The sequence below is a fragment of the Aethalodelphis obliquidens genome, unplaced genomic scaffold (genome assembly GCF_003676395.1).
Source record: "Aethalodelphis obliquidens isolate GAN/ISIS:26980383/991018 unplaced genomic scaffold, ASM367639v1 scaffold17, whole genome shotgun sequence".
In the NCBI taxonomy this organism is placed as follows: domain Eukaryota; kingdom Metazoa; phylum Chordata; class Mammalia; order Artiodactyla; family Delphinidae; genus Aethalodelphis; species Aethalodelphis obliquidens.
In genome coordinates this window covers 21,208,029-21,228,707 of record NW_020837961.1, presented here as the reverse complement: position 1 = coordinate 21,228,707, position 20,679 = coordinate 21,208,029, and the positions used below count along the sequence as shown (strand labels likewise).

The 20,679-nt window shown below is 43.3% G+C and overlaps 1 protein-coding gene across 1 annotated transcript in view; it reads left to right on the top strand.

The window, feature by feature from the left end:
- Positions 1-469: 469 nt before the first annotated feature.
- Positions 470-20,679, top strand: part of RNF150 (ring finger protein 150) — a 238,526-nt gene continuing 218,316 nt past the window's right edge. The window contains exon 1 of the mRNA XM_027117053.1: positions 470-1,002. Coding sequence (XP_026972854.1) covers positions 507-1,002 — 496 coding nt within the window. The 5' untranslated portion in view covers positions 470-506. The remainder of the gene's footprint in view (positions 1,003-20,679) is intronic.

Genomic DNA, 20,679 nt, shown 5'->3' with positions numbered 1-20,679 from the left:
GCGGCCGCCGCGCCTCCAGCCGGACCCGCACGCCCCAGCGCTCGGCGACGGCAGCCGGGACTCCTCGCCGACACCCCGGGCTCGGAGCAGCCGCGCCCGCCCCCGCCGGGGCTGCAGGGCGCCGGGCCGCCACCCCGCACGCTCCCGGGCCCCCTGCCACCCCTATGAGAGAAGGAGAAGCCGAGCGAAGGAGCAGGACGCTCGGCAGCCGGACTCCGCCACAAGCCCGGAGCGCCCCCTCCGCCCGCGACCCGCCGGCGCCCGCGAAGCGAGATGCAACCGCCGTGCTTCGGCTGAAAAGGGAAGGGGCCGGCGCCACCCGCTCGCTCGGAAGCCGGTCCCCGCGGCGGCTGCGCGTCCCGGCCGCGGCCCCTCGGGCCCGGGAGTGAGCAGGAGCAGGAGGAGGAGAAGGACAAGCGGCCGGCCCGGCGTTGGCCGGGGCTGGGGAGGAGGGACGGCGCGGGGGGAGCGCGCCGGGGGCGGGGAGGGGGCCCCGGCGGATAAAGATGGCAATGTCTCTCATCCAAGCGTGCCGCAGCCTGGCTCTCTCAACATGGCTGCTTTCCTTTTGTTTCGTGCATCTGCTCTGCCTGGACTTCACCGTGGCCGAGAAGGAAGAATGGTACACCGCTTTCGTGAACATCACCTACGCCGAGCCCGCGCCGGACCCCGGGGCCGGGGCGGCGGGCGGCGGCGGCGGCGGCACCACCGCCGAGCTGCACACCGAGAAGACCGAGTGCGGGCGCTACGGGGAGCACTCGCCCAAGCAGGACGCCCGCGGGGAGGTGGTCATGGCCAGCTCGGCCCACGACCGCCTGGCCTGCGACCCCAACACCAAGTTCGCCTCCCCGGCGCACGGCAAGAACTGGATAGCCCTCATCCCCAAGGGCAACTGCACGTACAGGGATAAGATCCGGAACGCGTTCCTGCAGAACGCCTCCGCCGTGGTCATCTTCAACGTGGGCTCCAACAACAACGAGACCATCACCATGTCCCACGCAGGTAAGCGGCCCCGGCGGGCGCGGGGCGGGGGAGGGGAGCCAGAGGAGGATGGAGGCGCCGAGAAGGATCCAGCGCCTGCCTCCTAGCGCCTTCCTGCGAAGTCCGTGCTTTGCGAAAGACGCGTCTCTGTTCCTCGGACCTACTAAGTTTTGCTCTGCGTCACTTCGTGGGGTTTACAAAGAAGAGAGGACTAACAGCATTGGGGGCACCAGAGAATGCATTCCAATTAGCATCGCGCCACTCGGACGAAGGTTGGCCGAGGGGGGCTAACTTTTCCGAGGAGGATCTGGTAGGTGGGGTGTGGGGGTAGGGTTCGGATGTTGTTCTCGGCTAGTGAGCGGCCCCGCACCTGTTTGGAACCGGGAGATCTGATAACTCAGCTCTTCACTTGGGTGTGTGCATCAGGTATACTCCTGAGGCCGGCGTTTGTGTATCAGGAGGCGGGTAGGGTTACTGGTGCTGGCGCTCGTCACTGCCGACTTGCTCAAGTCGGGTTTCAGCTCTTCGTGGGAGATTGAGTACCGCTCCTTCGACCCCGCCCCGCGCCGCCCGCTGGGTTGACGCGAGTCATAAATAATACCGAAAATCCTGTGCTCTGCCAAGCTGTCATCCGGAGGAGCTGACAGGCGGGCACGATGGTAAAGAGTAACAATCCTCAAAAAGCCACCAAGAGCATGGTGGCCGTAAAGATATGCCTGCTTTTACAGTGTTGCATTATCCTTTGCCCGCTTGGGAGGTTAAATATGATGAAGGTTTTCTTTATGGCGAGAGGATTTCAGGGTAGAAAGAATAAGCTTTTCGTAGTGATTGCAGGGTGCCGGGATGAGAAGTCCATGACTGTCCTAAAACTCGCTCTTTCCCTGTATGCCTGACATAACAGTGCTTCCGTGGTAGGAACAACAAAGTCCTCCCCAGGCTTGTCAGCAAAAGCAGCTCGTTTTAGCAGCCTTGCCTCCTTGAGTCCAGGGTTACTTGTTGTTTCTGTGCGTCCGGAGAACCTTGCCCTCTTTCCCCAGAGGGGTTGCTGGGTTTGAGGCTGTGGCATCCGGAAGGAGAAGGAGGGAGTGGAAGTGACAGATGCATTTTCTGACTGGAGTCACCGAATCAAAACATTACCAAAATCTGGCTTTTAAAGAAAATAAACAGTTAATGCTACTGAAATGGAGTACCAGGCTTTGGCCTGGGGGGTGGTGCATTCTCTGGGGACAAGTTTTCATTCCCAGAGCTCATGTCACCTATTAGGGAAATGTACAGTGGGTTTGCCTTTGGTAGTCAACACCAGCTGTTTCAGACAAGGAACTTGTTAACCCTAATGCAAACAGGTGGAGTGGGGAAAGGTCAGTGCTTCTAACACAGGGGCCAAAGATAATGCAGTGTACTAATTGATGAAAAGGAGGAAGGGACAGTTAACTTCTTGGAAAAGTTAGGATAGAGCACTGAGGAACATTTGGTATACTTTCTCGAGCTCAACAGTTTTGTAAGTGAAAAGACTGTACTCTGACCTTGAGTCATAAGAGCACTACTTAAACTTTATGACAGTCAAGGATTTGGAGGACTATGGAAAGAGCGTTTTAAGTCATGTAAAGTATCTTTAAAAGCATATTTAATATATAAACCTCCGTGGGGGCAGTGTGAAGGAGGGTTTTTGTTATTGTTGTTCTTTAAACTCGCAGAAGATTGTTAGCTGACTTTGCAGGATCCTTTAAATGTTTCTCTTTGCATATGCGTGAAATCAAACTCTGCAGCTTGGAGCACAAAGTTAAGAGGCATCATTTATTCCTGTCTAAAAAGAACTGCCAACACATTGGGTCAGTTAATGGTTCGCCTGTTTTTAAAGGAAGCCATAAGCTGATTTGCCACACAAATGATGCTTGATTAAGATGTAGTGAGAATAAATAAAGGGCTTGGTGATAATTTGAAAGTTAGGCTAAAAAAATGTCAAGGAAATTCTCTACTAACTGTTCTGTTTGCAAAAATGTGTTAACGTATCTGCTAACAGCCGTGAGGCTTCCATATTATCATTTGGTGTATTGCCACTTTAGGAGACTGGATTCACTTTAGTCATAGATTGCATTGATTTCTGCTAAAGTCTCATTATAAGGAGATCCATGACAGGGTGGCTTGGCGAACTTTTAACTCTTTCTACCTGAATGTGAACCAGTGCCCGCGCTGGTCTGGCTGTCAGTATGTTACACTTAGCTCTAGAATGTGAAGGCTTTACTTTTTCTAGTTGAATTTAGAATTGTGACTCAAATTTATCTTAGGAAATGGTGTACATTTTAGATGCTAATCAAATATTCTTATTCTGTGAACATGGGATGCAATATAACAGAGGATCCTTACACTTGTGAACTTTTTACTTCAGTCTCCAAAAAGTGAACATCAGCCTTTGCATTTTAAAAAAATCTCACCTCTCCTCTAGATCCTTTATTTTCAGCACCGATAGCTTTCGGGTGAGGAGAAAGTCTGAATTTAGTGTCATGCACCCCGCTGTGTAATATCTATGCATTTGCGGTGATGTGACCCCAACACACCCACTATCTTGAAATTCAGTTAAATAGAAATCATTTCCCCTTCCCCTTTCCATAGAGCCTTTCTTTCTGATTTTTCCTTTCCCGCTTACGATTTTGGGTTTCTGACACTTCTGCAATTATGGTTTCTCATTCACAAAGACACAGATTATCCTGGGATAGACTAGTAGCTTTAGTTTGTAACCATTTCTTTTAAATCTCTCTAAAAATATGAGCCCATTGAGAGAGAGTTCACATAGCATACAGTTCACTCGTTTAAAGTACACAGTTTAATGGCTTTTCCTCTGCCAGCAGAGTTGAGGACCCTCACCACTGATTCCAGTAAGAAACCCTGTGGCCATTAATAGTTACTCTTCATTACTCTCCAATATACCAGCCCTAGTTAACCACTAATCTCCTTTCTGTCTCTGTTTGCCTATTCTGGACATTTCATATGGATGGAATCAAGTAATATGTGTTCTTCTGTGACTGGCCTCTTTCACCAGCATAACGTTTTCAAGGTCTGTCAGTGCTGTAGCATGTCTCAGTACTACATTCCTTTTTGTTACCCAATAATATTTCCTTCTATGTTTATACCACATTTTCAAAATTCATCAATTAATGGACACTTAGGTTCTTTCCACTTTCTGGTTATTACGCATAATGCTTCTGTGAACATTCACGTACAAGTCTGTGTGTGGACATTTCTTTTGGGTACACAGCCAGGCGTGACATTTCTGAAAAGTCTGGGTCATACGGCAACTGTATGGCTTAACCTTTTGAGGAACTGCACGATTGATTTCCAAAGAAACACACCATTTCACAGTTCCACCAGCAGTGTAGGAGGAACATGTAGTAGGTGGAACATTTCTCTACATCCTCATCAACACTTGTTGTTATCTATCTTGAATTTGGCCTTCCCAGTGGCTGTGAAGTGGTGTCTTCATTGCCGTTTTTGTTTGCGTTTCCGAGGACTAACAGTTACTTTTTAACATAATATTAATTCTTCCTCTGCTTTTCCTTTTTCTCCTTTTTCCCTTGCTCGCCGTTGTTTTTTCAGCTCAAACACGTTTTGTCTTAAAGAAGAAAGGAGATTAATAGAGAAAAGAGATCTACCTCTTCCAATTATGAAGGAAAAATAAAGCCCATGGACCAGAGACTTTATATGTCCCCTCTAAAAGGATGTGAGGAACTGCATCTTTCGTGCTTTAGAGAACTTCTTCCCAGGTTGGCTTTGTGAAAGAGCAACCGGAGGGCTTGAGTAAAAAGCTATGTAGAAATCCAGCCTCCACCTGAGAGCCCCAGAAGTACACTTCCAGGTACAGGTAAAAGCAGCCAGACCCGGGCTTCCCTGGTGGCGCAGTGGTTGAGAGTCCGCCTGCCGATGCAGGGGACATGGGTTCGTGCCCTGGTCCGGGAGGATCCCACATGCCACGGAGCAGCTGGGCCCGTGAGCCATGGCCGCTGAGCCTGCGTGTCCAGAGCCTGTGCTCTGCAACGGGAGAGGCCACAACAGTGAGAGGCCCGCGTACCACAAAAAAAAAAAAAAAAAAAAAAAAGCATCCAGATCTAAACCATCTCCTTGGAGCTGGTCAGATGCCTGTGAACCGTGAGGGAAGTGATAGCAGCCATTTCTAGAGGCAGTTTTGGGAAGTGGTAAGTTAGCCGTTTAGCCTCTCACCAGCACGTTGAGTTTGTGTCCTGCTTCTGCTACTTCCTCACTGTGGATCTTTGAGCAGGTTAGCCTCTCAGGACCTCAGTTTCCTCATTTGTGAGATGGGGGAGCCTCAGTTGTTTGGTATGAGAATTAAATGAGTTCAGTGCTTGCGTCTGTAGCTGGCACCTAGCCGTCAATACATGCTAATTCTCATAGGCATTGTGCACAGTGACACACAGGAGCTCCTGCATGGATCACCAGACCCCGGGGGTCACCGAGGCTCTGGCAGCCTTAGGAAAGAGCTCTGTATTGACCCTCTCCTGCTTCAGACACCAGAGCCATCGTGCCAGTTTCTCTTTGTGGTTTCTGTGATTCGAGACAGGGTGTCCCAGCTCCCTCTGATGGCTGGTGAATATTTGAGGATTCTCCTGCGGCATTTGTGCTTTCTCTTGGGTTAAACTGAAATCTCATCGGAGCGATATGAGCTGTATCTATATATGGATTACATATATTTATATGATAAACATGGTAGATCAGTAAGTGTTTGGAGGTGGTTAAGTGTCTGAGTTGTGATGTTGAAGAGATGATGCATATTTTTTTTTCCTTTTTTGAAGAGTGTGGTGTGCTATCTTCTCATCTTTCACTAGTACATAGTTAAAGGGAAAGGAGGAAACTAAACATCTAGGAAGAACTTTTGAGAGACTGGATTCCTAATAGTAACTTAGAGATGGAGCGAGGGAGGAGATGGTTGCAGTAACTATTCAGAAAATAAGCTCAGCCTTTGGCGAGGAGGAACCCAAGATGGAGTATATCTCATGTATTCTAGGACCTTCTCCAAGGTTTGAGGAGAACACGTAGATGTACTGAGGCTCTTTCCTGTGTAAGTGGGTGCTAAGATTTTAATTTGTGAGTTCACGCTACATTGACTTTAACGGATGAAGTCCACCTTTGCCTTAACCTCTGTAAAGGAACTAGCTGCTAGAATTTTTTTTTTCAGGACTCATATTTTCTAGAGTATTTTTGTGCAGTTTTGTTTTACATTTTCCTTTAAGTAATATGTTCACCTCTCTTCAGCAGAAGGTAGCCCTCTGCCTGTGTGGTGCCTACTCTGCGTCAGGCGTGTTGTAAGCACTTTGTGTATTAGGTCATTTAATTCTCACGGTAACACTGAGCGGTAGGTACTGTGGTTGGCGCTGTCCAGGAAACTGAGGCTTAGACAGGGGAAGTGACTTGGTCATGCCGGTAGTAAGTGATGGAGCCAGGCTTGCAAACCTGAGCAGTGTCTCCTGAGTCTCTGCTTGTAGCTGCTGCCCCGTATACTTTCTCAACTTGAGAGGATACTATACAGACTAGCTGTGACAGTAATGACTTCATAATGGAGACAGGAAGTGATCTAAAGCTGATGCCCATTTCCGAATACTTTAGCACATCTATCACCCAAATGCACTTTGGTTGAAGGGCCTTTTTCTTCCTTCATAACTGGAAGAGGTAGCTCGCTTTTCTCTCTTAATCTCCTTTCTTCTTTAAGACAAACCATGTTTAAGCTGAAAAAACAAGCCTTGCAGACTGCATTTTTGCGACAGGAGAGATGGGACCTTGTGTTTGGGGCTGCTCTCCTCCAGACTGACCTCTGATTAACCATTTGGCTTCGGTCCATCACTTTCTATTCTGGACCTCAGTTTCTTACTTATAAAATGAAAGGTCTGAATTAGTTGAGCTGTAAGAGCTGCCTGAACTCCACAATTTATTCCTTATATATTCAAAACCCAGGATATTTTTACTGAAATTCAAATTTCTGGCTTCTGATGAGAAAATCTGATGACAGGGGCCCATGTCCCTGCAGAGCAGTGGCTGGCGGTTTAGGTGAACAGTGTGCCCATTACCTGGCCCAAAGCCCCATCACTACTTATGGCCTGGCTCTTGGCCAGCTCTGCTCCTATGTGCCCCTGGCCTCAACCCTGAGGCTTATGTATTTAGAACCTCAGCTTTATGGAGTCAAACTAGGGTTAGTGAGGAGAAGTTATAGAAAGCAGACTTGCTTTAGTAAAGGGAGAAAAACTCATAAAGTTAGAACTGTTGAGAGATGGAAGAGGTTTTCTTGGGAGGTGAAGCTTTCTCTTGCATTCAGGTGGAAACTGATCACAGGATTTATGCCCAGAGTTCTGATGGGTGATGACGGAAGGGTCTTCCCAAGCCTGAGAGCTTGTGATTCTCTATCGTTTAGATATTTAAGAAACATTTCTTAGCAACAGCCTTGGTTTCCATTCCGTTTCCCTCTTAAGATACATATAGAAAACTTATTTATGCTTGGTCTTAATCTCCCAGGCCAAAGCAATATCACCCGCCTCACTTAGTATTTGTTTATTTATTTGGTGCTAAACTGTACCTCCTCACCTGGCTCTCTACCGGCAGGCAGATATCTAATAGCCAAGAACTCCAGGCTCTTGTCATTAAAAGCCATAATTCAACATCAGTGTTAAATAACATTATGGACAATGTAAGTCAGTATGGTCTGGGGACTTCCCTGGTGGCGCAGTGGTTAAGAATCCGCCTGCCAATGCAGGGGACACGGGTTCAAGCCCTGGCCCGGGAAAATCCCACATGCCGCAGAGCAACGAAGCCCGTGAGCCACAACTACTGAGCCTGCACGCCTAGAGCCCGTGCGCCGCAACAAGAGAAGCCACCACAATGAGAAGCCCGTGCACCGCAACAGAGTAGCCCCCGCTCGCTGCAACTAGAGAAAGCCTGCGCGCAGCAATGAAGATCTAACGCCGCCAAAAAAAAAAAAAAGAAAAAAAACAAGATACTGTATGGTTTGTTTACTCATTTCAGCTCATAGAAATACGTATCTGGGGATTTGGAAGGAATCCTACCTTTATCTTCTAATCTTTAGTAAGAATCTCATCCTCATCTCTCCTGATGCCTCTGTTCTTAAAAATCCCTTGGCTTCTGGGCTTCCCTGGTGGCGCAGTGGTTGGGGTTCCGCCTGCCGATGCAGGGGGCGCGGGTTCGTGCCCCGGTCCGGGAGGATCCCGCGTGCTGCGGAGCGGCTGGGCCCGTGAGCCGTGGCCGCTGGGCCTGCGCGTGCGGAGCCTGTGCTCCGCAACGGGAGAGGCCACAGCAGTGAGAGGCCCGCTTACCACAAAAAAAAAAAAAAAAAAAAAAAAAATCCCTTGGCTTCTCAAAAAGGAAGGAATTTTATGACCATGAAATCAGGAAAGATTCTAAAAGAACCCAGGACTCTATAACTTATTCTTTTAGTTTTTTAGAAAGGACTGACTATGTTTCCAATGCAATATTAATTTGTTTAGAAACCAGTCTCAACTTTTTAAAAGGAAGACCTTGACCTTTATTGTTGCATTTTTGGACATGAAACTTGGTATATAAAGAACTTAATATTTTGATAGCCCCTGAAAGTCTTCAGTTTATCCCCAGAAGAGATACTTCATTTTGTGTATACTCAAAGGAGGACCTTCACTTATTCCGGAGTGACTGAAGTGATGCTGAAATTCTGTGTATTTGATCATGTGAATTGAGAGAGGCTAAATTTGAGTTAACCTGAATAGGATTTGACTTTCATTTTATCTCAGATCTGGAGGATTTTGTGGTGATATAAAATCCAGAGAAATAAGGCTGCCTTGTGCTGTGTTATTGTTCTTCTACGAAGCTGCAATTACGGTGGTTCTATTAAATTGAAACCTTGTCTATAGGTATACTATCATCTTTTATTTTAAACTTTGAGGGGTTAATCACTTGGCAGTTTAACTTGTGGTGGGATAAGTGTGCTTTATAGATTGAAGTAAAAATATTAATGACTAGTATTAGATCTAGTTCTTTTATTTTTCTAGATGAGAGGAAAATTTTCTTTTACTGCTTCAAAAGCATTGGTTTCTACAAGTATCATGTTTTTTAAAAAATCTCGTCTATTCCATGAAATAGCGGTATTTAGAAAATCTGTTTCGGTAGAAATAAGCATCATTTGTCATAAAATTAAAGCTTACGTATCAGATTGTTAGGCTTTTCCATATTCAGTGTATGGACATATATTTCATGATATAGATTTGAAAAAAGAAAGTATTTTTGCACTAAATGTATGGCTTATTCATGTTCTTTCCAGGCAAAGATATATAAAGAGCTCATATATTAGGTAAGATCCAGGAAACGTTTTCTTTCTTATTAACCAGTTCAGCCTCTTATCTCTCCATCATAAATGGTTTTTTACACACACAGTCCATGTAAGCACTATTGAAAAGGCAAACACATGAGGTTTTTCAGAGGTATTGTCAGTGAACCTATACAAATGCCTTTTTTTACCCATAAGTATTTATTTTCCCTGGTCCCGATTTTCTACAGAAGATATTCACCTGGCCATTCTGTAACCATGAACTGACTACACCTGCATGTAGTTCCAAATGACCCAAAGAATAGCGGAAGAGAAAAGATGTTTTCCCCTTTACTTATCAAGGTGTTTTCTCCTTTATTTACCAAGGGGCCTGGAATGTTCTTTCTCCCAGATACGAAGGACTGTGCCTCTCTAAGGTCACTTCTCCGTGACCGCATCACTAAGGCACTCCTAGTTACTCTATTTGGATAGCAGCATACCTCCCCCTTCCCATCCCCAGCACACCCTGCCCCTCTCCCTGCTTCATTTTACTTACGCTTAGCATGTGTCCTCTGACCAGAACGTAAGGGCTACAAGAAGCAAGGCTTTTAGACAGTTTTTGTTCATGGTAAAGTTCCCAAAGACTAGAATGGTCCTTGGTGGAAATGGAAAGCGCTCAGTAAATCTTAAGATCTGTTAAATAAGACTGGAAAGATGGACTACGTTAACATGTTAGTCTCTAATTTCATGAAAAAAATATTTCATGACACTAACATTTTTTTTCTTAGCTTTTGACTTATATAAATGAGGTCAGGGAGATTCTAATTTGAGTCTCCTGTTAAAATAATTGAGTCATTGTGTAGAATATGACATGAAGTGGGAGCCTTGTTCATGCCCTTCAACTCAGGAGAAAAAAGACATACCAGTAACAAGCAGAAGTTACAGGGTATCCAAAAATTTTGTAACCAAATACAATTCTGTGCATGTGTTTATTGTCCCGTAACTTTAATACATATGTGTATATGTGAGCATATATTTTAAAATGAAAGACATATGCCTTATAGAAAATTTTGAAAGTATGGGACATTTAAAACGGGAGGAAGACAACCTCAATAACTCAACCACTCACCCACTAAACTCTAGTGTTTTTCTCATTCTGTGGTTACATATTTACTTTTACCAAACTGGGAATATATTGCATAGGTTTTTGTAGCTTTTTAAAATTTAAAGGCACATGTTGAAACTTCCTCAATGTTTCTGTGATGTTCCTACTTTCCCCCTACATATAAACAGCGCTGCTGTAAATGTCTGTATATGCCTAAAAATCGGTGCATCTCCGTGATTACTTTCTTAGATCAAGTTCCTGAATATGGCACTAGTAAGTCAAAAGCTATTCATGTGTAGCTATAGAGCAGGGTCGTTTTGTTTCGTTTTGTCTTGTTTTTTAAGCCCATTTAGTGATGTCTTCAGTTATATGCTCACTCCCTAGTATGGCTGTCCTTTGAAGGAGAAAGAGTATCTGTCAGCTGACAGTGCCGTTGCAGGGTCCTGGCACAGCTTTGGCACAGAAGGTGGAGAATCAAAAGAGGAAAAAAGCCTCAATGATAGAATCATCAGGATTGCAGTTGGTGAAACCCCCACTGTTCCCCTCGATTCTTCTGTGTCTTGGGGATTTTCAGTGCAAATTGAACAGGGAATTAGGAAACTTGGGTTTCAGTTGCGGTTCTGCCTCAAATTGGCTTTACCGTTGGCAAGTCACTTCCCCTCTCTGGTCTCTTTCATTTGGTTTTCTTTCATTTCAACATGATAAGCAGGAGGCTTCTGGAGGGGAACTTGGTTTAGATCAGTGCTTCTCCATCCTGGTCGCACGTGAGCATCATCTGGGGAGTTTAAAAATTACAGACTCCCAGGTCCCACCTGCAGAGATTCTGATTTGTCTGGTGGTGGGAGGGCACCCTCCAGATGATTCTGAGGTGCTGCCGGGATTGACGGCCACCACGCTGGGTGAATCCAGAGTCTTCCTCTGGTTCTTCTATCCCATGGTTCTTCAGTTATTTAAGAAAGAGTACTTTTTCCTTTGACGATATCAAAATCCTCCATGAAAAGAAAGACGTTTAAAATGTGTTAATTGTAACGATGAAAACTGATAGTAGGTGCAGTTAAGTATTACCTCAAGACATGAATTACTGACTCACTAATAATCGCCAAATTTTGGAGACCAGCACGAAGACAAACAAATGGCAAACACAGCAAGTGGAGGAAAGTACACATTCTGTAAACCCGTCAAAGAGCACAATAATGAGTCAGAAATGCCTGGACATTTTAATTACATTGAATTTGCTGGGTGCAATTTTCACTGAGAGGCTAAATGCTCCTTATCTTGATTGGAGGCCTCTCGCAGAAGAGGTAGCAGTACCATGGTATTTTTCCCAAGTAGGGAGGACCCCATTTTGCTCATCAAGGTTGGCATTACCCAGTTTGGGGGGCAGTAAAGGGTGGTGGTGAAAAAGGTGATTGTGGTACCCAATTGTCCTTTGGGTCGATTGCCAGGGAAACAGAAAGCAACGGTGGGGCTCAAGATACAAGTTTGACGTCACTGAGTTGGTAAGAGTGAGATTCCACCATTCCAGAACGTGAGCACAGTGGTATAGGAGCTGCGAAAACTGGGCTCGTGCTGGGCAGAGAGGGCCCGGGAGCTCGGGAACCATGTGATTCACCTAAGCCTCCACCTGTGAAATGAGCCTCATGGGTCCCTATCACAGCTGTCATGAGCTCTTACACTACACGACGCAGCAAAGGGGCAGCTCTGAGCATCGAATATATGTTCAGTCTAATTATTGTCAGAAGAAACATATTCAGAATCGGACTACATCTTACCAGCTTTATTATCACCCACTGAGTCCCAGCCATCATCATCTCTGCCTGGACTGCTGCTATCACCTCCAGCCGCTGTCCAGCTCCCATTCCTGCCCCTGCAATCTGTTCCCCGTATAGCAGATAGAACACACTTAAAAAAAAAAAAAGAAAACCAAAGGACATCACTCCTCTGCTTACATCTTCCAGGGGCTTCTCATCATACTTTGGATCAAGTCAGAGTTCTTGCTGTAGCCCCCAGGGTGTGACCTGATTTGGCCCCTGTATTCTGTCCACCTCTTTTCCAACCATACTTCCTCTCACCCTCCTACAGACCCTCTTTTCTCCTTGCTGGTCCTCAAATACACCAAACTTGCTGCTATCTCAGGCCCTTTGGAACCCTCAACCCCCCAACTTTTTGGATAGAATTATTATTCACACAGCAGATATCTCTTTATGCATCTGAAATATGTGAGGATGACTCCCAAACAAGACTATCTGGGAGACGTTTATCTATTTCTCCCTTAGTTAACCAACTCATTTTGAAAATTCAGCTTGCTTCTATGCCTCCTGTACCCTGAGGAAAATATCTTCCAACAAAAGGTAATTATGAAATCATGAGGTTTTATTACTTTTGTGAACAGGGAGAGTTACCAGGCACCACCCTCAATTTTTGCAGATTTCCCTCAGATACTCACCTGGCTCACCCCTCCATAGCGTTGCCGACTCTGCTCCGTTGCCCCTTCGTCAGAGTTTTCCGTGGCCGCATTAAAAACTTCATCTGCTACTTATCCTCTCTTCCCTCACCCTCCCTTATTTTTCTTCATACTATCACTACTTGAAATTGTTATATTACATCTTTCATTAATTGTTTACTGTCTGTCACCCCTGTGAAAATGTAAGCTCCACAAGGACAGGGTTCTTGTCTTGTCAACAGCTGTATTCTGAGAGCCTGGCACTCGGTAAATATCTATTGAAAGTATGAATGGATTAGTGAATGATAGAATATGAACGCATCCGCAGTTGTCAGGCGCATCACTCACGTGAGGGATGGAGTAATGACTTTATATTCCATACTTTTTATTTGCCTTATGTTGAAGGCAAGATTTAATTTGAGGGATGACAAACTTCATTTCTTCTCCTATGCACAGCAGAGCGAGTCTTGCTGGGCCTGTGCTGAGGGATTCATCTACTTTCTAACCCACACTTGACCCTTGAGAGTCATTATATCCTGAGATCTTTTCCTGTTCTCCTACCAGTGTTTCTGAGACCTAGTTGCCTACTCCCCAAGACCTACAAGCAGGTGCTTCTCTGTTCTGAGGAGTTTTGCTTTGGAGGTTCTGCAAGGGGACTTTTTACAGATTATAGAATAGAAATGTCCTTTGGAGTTAGCTGTTATCAAACACAGAAAGAAATCTGAAAGAAGTAGCTGGACATACATATTGCTGCCTGATGTTTTTAGGGAGATGGGCATCTGCTAGACCTGATACTCCAAGGGGACCCAAGTGTTACTTTAGAAGGAAATCTTAGAGGTTGATCGTAAACCTTACCTGTATAGTTTAAAATGAATCTGTCTCTGTAAATAGCAAATGACCAGTGAGATATGCCAAATTGTGACCTTTTGGGCAATGAGAGAACTGTAACAGAAAGGTCAAGTTTTCTGTGAAGTCAGAATAAGAGGCATTGGTTACAATAGTTGTTTGTTAATAGCAGTTGATGTTTGCTCTGGAATGAATTTAATCTCTTATATACTTGCATGCCTTTACTTTTTAGCCCTGATAAACTACATGCATAGAGAGTTTGAAGCAATTAGGTGATATTATCCTTATCAGTTTGAGCTTATTTCTGTGGAAAGTACATCTACTGTATCATTACTTTGTTCTCTCTTCCTTTCCTAAATGCATTTATTATATGAAATGGATTCCACTTCACTGAGATTAATTTCTTACCTAGCTGTCCTTCCTGCTAGACTGTGAGCTTCCTGAGGGAAGACGCTGTCCACACCCAGCCGGTTACACTGGGCACTAGCACCCGTGTCTTGAATGACTCTCCGTCTGTGGTCATGTTAGCTAATCGTTCTGCTTAATCATGACCATCTGGATGCCATTCACTTGGTGGGAGGTACCTGGAGTTTAGACCAAATGTTTCAAGGAACAGATCAGCATCTCTAAGGCTCACCTTGCAAACACTAGACCTGTGCAGGACAGGTCAGTGTTCCTCTCAAACAGGGCCATGCTCAGAAAAGTCATGAAGTGATGCTTTATTACAATCCAAAGTCTGCAGATGAAAAAGTCATTAGTCTCTTCTATCTTCTTGACCTCCGGGACTATCTTGAAAAGCCATTCACCTAATTAAAACCCGATCCTTTAAAATTAGAAAGTCTTACTCTCTTTGGTAAAACTAAATGAGTCATAATTTGGCTTACTGCTGTCTGAAACTAATCAATGTTCTTCTCTATTGAGGTACTATATTAAGTAAATCTTAGTGTCTTACTCATAAAAAGACTTTTGTGTTTCATTAACTTAGAGTGTGAAAAATACATTACATCGTAGGTAAGAAGAGAACAAGCCATTTTCTTTAGTGAAGCTAATGAGAACTCATTTTGAACCGGAGCATAACCATGAGCTTGCTTGCTATTTATGTATTTAGCCTTTGAAAAGGTGGCACATAATTACTACAGCACAGTTTGTGCATTCCAGAATAAGTGATATTTTTGGCATTAAAATGAAATTTATGAGTAGGTTAAGATACTGGAACAGCACATGCTGTCACTGGCGTGTTAAAATAATTGCAGTTCATTGACTCATGCAAGTATATTCTTCTGTGTTTCCTGTTTGCAGTTTATCACTTTCACACCAGAACAATTTAAGTAAGAAAACAGAAAAACAGCTCAAACTTTGGCCCTTGATTGATTTTTGGTAACTGAGATGGGACATATTCTTTAAAGGAGCAATAATCCCGAAATAGGCCATTACCTTGCGTGGCCTCTTTGGTAACCACCATGTTGCTAAAAAAGATGTGTCTGTCACTTAGGTTGACTGACGGGGGGGGGGGGGGGGGTGGTCACTGTCACCGAGCATTCATCCCACTGTCCTATGCTTCTGGGTGACTCTCAGCCCAGATTCCTCCCATCTTTTCAGAGGAGTGGGCATTTCTGGTGAAGCAGACGCACTGACCTTCTGGAGCCAGCAGCCAGTTTCAGTAAGATTATCTCAACACCAAGTAGCAAGCCATCTATAAGCGCATAGCGTTGGCCATTATTTAACACGCTGCCGGCTGAGAAAAACCCAAGGTATGAGAAAAACCCGAGATCATCTAAAACCTAAGTTGTCAAGGTCACGGGGCAGAAGGATTCAAATGCAGTGAATATGACCTGACCCTTTCCACCTGCCAGTGCCTTGGTGTCTAGCAGCTCAGTGATGGGCAACGTCAGACCATGCCTTGGTGTTCATGAGCTTAGGGCCAGACAGCAGTCCTGACACTAGTTCCCCGGGGACCGGGGCCTGTGGAGCTTCGACAAAAGAGCTTCAAGTGAGATGGCTGGACGCTAGCTGGGGAGCCTTCAGCGGCCACTGTGTGAGGGTCACGTGGCTGTTCTAAGTAGCCACTGAACTCGGTGTCTCCCACGCCCTGTCTTCTCCTTCCACAGGAGACCACTGAGGAAAATTCTCTTTTTGAATAAGCCAGGACATCCTTTCTGCAAGTCACCTCTTCTGGTTCCAGGCCCATATGTTAAAATTTATCACCTTGTTCATTAGAGCAACTCAGCAAATCTTTGCTGGATTGAATAAATGTTAGAACGAGGAGAATCAGCACTCGTTCTGAACACACAAGGCTCTAAGCACTGCGTTAGGTGTCTTTCGTATTTCACTCCTTTTATACATCCTCTGAGTTGGGAACCTGCCCAGAGTCACAGATGGACAAAAGCAAAGCCGATATTTTAATCCAGATCTATATCACTCTCAACTATATTAGGAGGCGTGTAGGATTTCTTTGACTCTCTACTAATTTTTACGTTTCAATGTATTTTTTTATGAGGGGGGAACAAAAAGAAACTCCTTTAAAGATAATCTGTCTGAAAACATTGTTTCCCATAAATATTAGGTAACTTATTGTTTACCATTGTTATTAAATTGTATATTTGCAGCAATGCAATTCTTTCATTGCATGAGAAATATTTCTTAGGGACGTATAAGATACAGACTGCTGTAGATTTAATTCACAAGTCAAACCTTGTGCTCTGTGGATATGTTAATGTCTTTGGTTATATTGAGTCCTTTTCTGAATATTTTGGCTTAAAGATCGTTAATAGTTCTCAGACTGACTAATTCCCATTAGTTAAAAACGCTGATGTTCTTAGAGAATTGAGTCAGGTTCCTATCTGCTAATTCTATTGAAGTAAATGGGTCTATGCAAATTTCTACCCCTAAATGTGACTTTGAGTTCTATAAATAAATCACTTCCTTTACATGTATCCTACTGTGATTTTTCCTAAATTTGTAATTACTATGAATATTTGCAAACCAATATAAATCCCATTTACCTAGAAGATATTTTAAGGTCAAAATAAAAGGATAACCCTGTTACTGTCACTATGGGAATTTTAAAAACGTGTGTGTATACATGTACATATAGTATATAGTTTAGAATTTTAATTGGGCTTGGATGTTGCCTGATTCACAGAATCCCAGAGCAGTTTTGACTGCTCATTAAATTGCTACCCCCTTGATTTTAAATAAGATTTTCTTTAATTGCGTTTGTGATTCTTCGTGCTTGGTAATTCGTCTATTTTTAGTGTGCCCTTTAGTTGCTTATTTTAACATAAATCCTAGTATTTTCACTGGTACGATTCTTAGTAGTCAGTATTCCTTAAAATATTTTTCCTAACGTACATACACTGTTTTACCATCTGCGCAAATCTCCCTAGGTAAGCTGGCCCAGAAGACCCTTGCAATGTGAACTTATGTCTGCCTGTAGACCCATGGATTTATAATTTTTTCTCTCTGGATTATCAAAATTACCCAGATATTATTTTTTTTAATTAACCACAAAACAAAAACAGACTTTTTCTGAAAGATTTTAGAGATCATCAAGTTTAATTATTTTATTTTATGGATTAAAACATATGAGTTAGTTATTTTATCAGTGAAAAACACAAAGCCCCAAGAGTTTATGGCCTTACTGGAGACCCACACAGCAGGTGATATGTATGGTTGGGAGGAAAGTTATCTGTGAAAGATTGAAGGACCACTCCCTCTGGATCAGAGTTCTCAATCGTGGCACTATGGGCATTTTCTGCCCAATAATTCTTTGTTGTCCTGTTGCTATAAATTTATTGAGAATCTTATGAGAATGCATGTAAAGCATATAGTATAGACCCTGGCACATGGTAAATGCCAAAGACATCATTATTAAATATGACTATTAAATATTGATAATGCACCAGTACGTAATTCAAGAACCCCTGTGTAGCTGACAGTGGAGACACATGGTATTTATTGAAATAGAAAACAATATTAAACTAGAAAAAAATTTTTAAGAAAACAATGAAAAAGCATGCTGGTACCAACAAAGATACGTATGTAAGAATTAACCCAGTTGGAGGAACTATGAAGAAGTCTGTCTACCCCAGTAGTTGTAAGCAAATGTACTTTTCAGGTCTGAAGCCGGCGCCAGCCAACAGCACTGCAGAGATGGGAGCTATATTTGGAGAGAGTGTTTCACACTGTTCCTCCCTGAATGATAGGCTAAAGAGGGAACTGCAGCAACATCCCCGTGAGAGGAGAGCTTCCAAGATTATCAGAGAGGAGGGAGAGCTGGAGCAAGTTTACACAGTGCGAACCACGCTGATTGTAATAGACAGCAGCATTGATGCGCTGGGATTTATCAAAAGACAACCAGAGGGTCTGAAAGAACAAAACTGGAGCTCTCTACCTTTGCCCTTGGCCCTGTGTAATGACATTTTAATGATTCGACAAAAGTAAAAAATAGATCTATCTAGCTCCCGTTTGACTGGATGAATTAATAGCTAGCTAAAATGGTTTGATTTTTTTTTCTAGTTTTCTTGGAAATTCTGCTTATATGAGAAGGAGGGTAGTATACCATACAGGTGAGATCTCCATTTCACGGAGTCCATATGGCGTGGGTGTGTAGTCAGGAAATGATGGACCTCAGGACCACTTGCATGTATCATCGTCACCCAAGCATCATTAAGTGCAAAAGGAAACCAGTGTTTGTCAAGAATTCACTGTGGGTCAGGCATTGTACTAGCCTGTCACGTCATTATTTAGATTGGCCGCATGGGTTAGTGGTTAGAGCCAGACTAAAACCAGACCACCCAGACTCACATCCCAGCTCTGCCTCATAATAGCTTTGCTACGTGGGACAAGTTAACCAACCTCCCTGTTTCAGTTCTCTTTTATGTAAAAATGGGAATAATAGGACCTATTTCATGGGGCTCTTGAGAGAATTAATGAGATAATATATGTAAAGTACTTATACATATAAGAAGTGCTATAAAAGGCATTTTATAATTAGCATTTTATAATTTTATGATGCTAATAAGAAAGCAAAGTAATACATGGTGCTAGCATTCACACCTATTTTAATCAATAGCCTGTGCTTTTTTTTTCTGTAACATAGTGAGTGCTTCTACATGCTAATACTTAATGTGATCTGTACAGCATAATGATATTAAATTGAAGTCACCCTTGATTTCTAGGAACACTAAATGCTAAGATATGTAAAGTACCTATTTTTCATTACTTATATTCATCCCCAGTTTAGACATTGGCTATAGAGTCTCTTAACCTTTGATATATCTAGGTGAAAGGATAGACATTAAAAGATTATACTCTTGGATTATACTTAATATATTTCTCTGTATTTGAAATACAGAGAAATAGTGCTTCCCTCAACTTGATTTCATTTATTCTTGTAATAGTACTTCATAGATGGAAAAGAGTCTATTATCTCAGCCTACAGATGAAGCTCAAAGTTTGAGTCCTAGCCAAGGTAGGACTGAAATTCACCTCTTCTCTTAATTCAAGAGTGTTTTTCACTGTGTTTACATATTTACTTAGCAGTTGTTAATTGAGCACCTACTATGCACAGGTGTACTAAATCCTGGCTATACAAAGAGCAAGGTACCTTTTTTTTTTTTTTCCCCTAAAACAGGTTACCATCTAGCAGACACGAAGGGTATAGTCCATGTGTGATATTATTAGCGTGAACTAAGTGCTATAGGAACACCCAGGAATGATTAAGTGGACCTGGAGATTTGAAGAAGGCTTTTTAGAGGAGGTGACATTTTAAAGTAATCAGAGTTGTGAGAAAAGTAGAAGATGGGAACACTGTAAGCAGAGGAAAACGTTTATTTGATTGTTGAGAGAAGGTGAGTGGGGCTGAGTGACAAGCAGATGGATTGTATGGTGAGACGAGACCAAAAAATATTATAGTTTGAGATGGGACGGATACTAGGTAGTTGGACATTTTCCTGTAGGTGATAGGAAACCATGAAAGGTTTTTAAGCAAATATTGTCAGAGCTCTCTTTGAGAAAATCATCATCCTAACTCTGATGAGGAATGTATATAGGAGAGATTGGCTTTAGAGAATGTAATTATGAAGCTGATAGCAATAGTCTAGAGATTTCAGAAACAATTTTGAGAAATTGATGTCTGACTGAGGGTGGACTCAGAAATGACAGTTTTGGATGGGTGAATGATGAACGACATTATGAAAAAGAATACAAGAAAAAGAAGAGGTTTGGAAGGAAAGCGTGGATTCAGTGTTGGGCATGTTGTGTTTGAGATCATCGAGGCTGGACACATAGATATTAGTGCCACTAATATAGCCCTGAGGGTTGAAACTGTGAGGGTGGATGGCACCAACCCCGGAGGAGGTGTAATGTGAGGCTACAGACAGAGGGTGAGGGTGGGAGGGCAGCATTTGGGGGCTAGTAGTGGAAAGGAGCTTTTTGGTTAGAAGAAAGCCAAAATAAAACTATGGAAACCTAGGAATGAGAGAATTTCTGTCAAGAGGTACATAATGCCACTTGTTGCCAAGAGGTCAAGAGGCTGAGGCTATGGGATTTGATGTGTGATGATGCACTTGGACCTGATGATGTCAAAAATCCCATCCAGTTAACATGCTGGGCCTTAATTTGGGAGTTTGCTCTAGATTCACTCAAGGGCAAATAATAACTTTAGGTAAATTGGCCAATCTGAAGAACTCCTTTAATTTACAAACCCATTACCAGAAGCCTTTTCCTGCGTATGGGTGTGAATTTGGTACTGCCATTTCTAATCCTGGAACTTCAGTCTCCGGAAAGAAATTTGTTAATGGTTGGATTGTCTAGAATATATAGAATTCAGAAGACTTTAACTTCTAAACAGTAGGCGTACAGGGTTGGGATTATAAAAATGAGGGCAGTGCATAGTCATCATATTAGTATTTGGATTCCAAATCATGATGGGGATAAATAATGTCTGGAGTAAAGAAGTGTAGGGGTGTGTGTGTGTGTGTGTGTGTGTGTGTGTGTGTGTGTGTGTGTGTG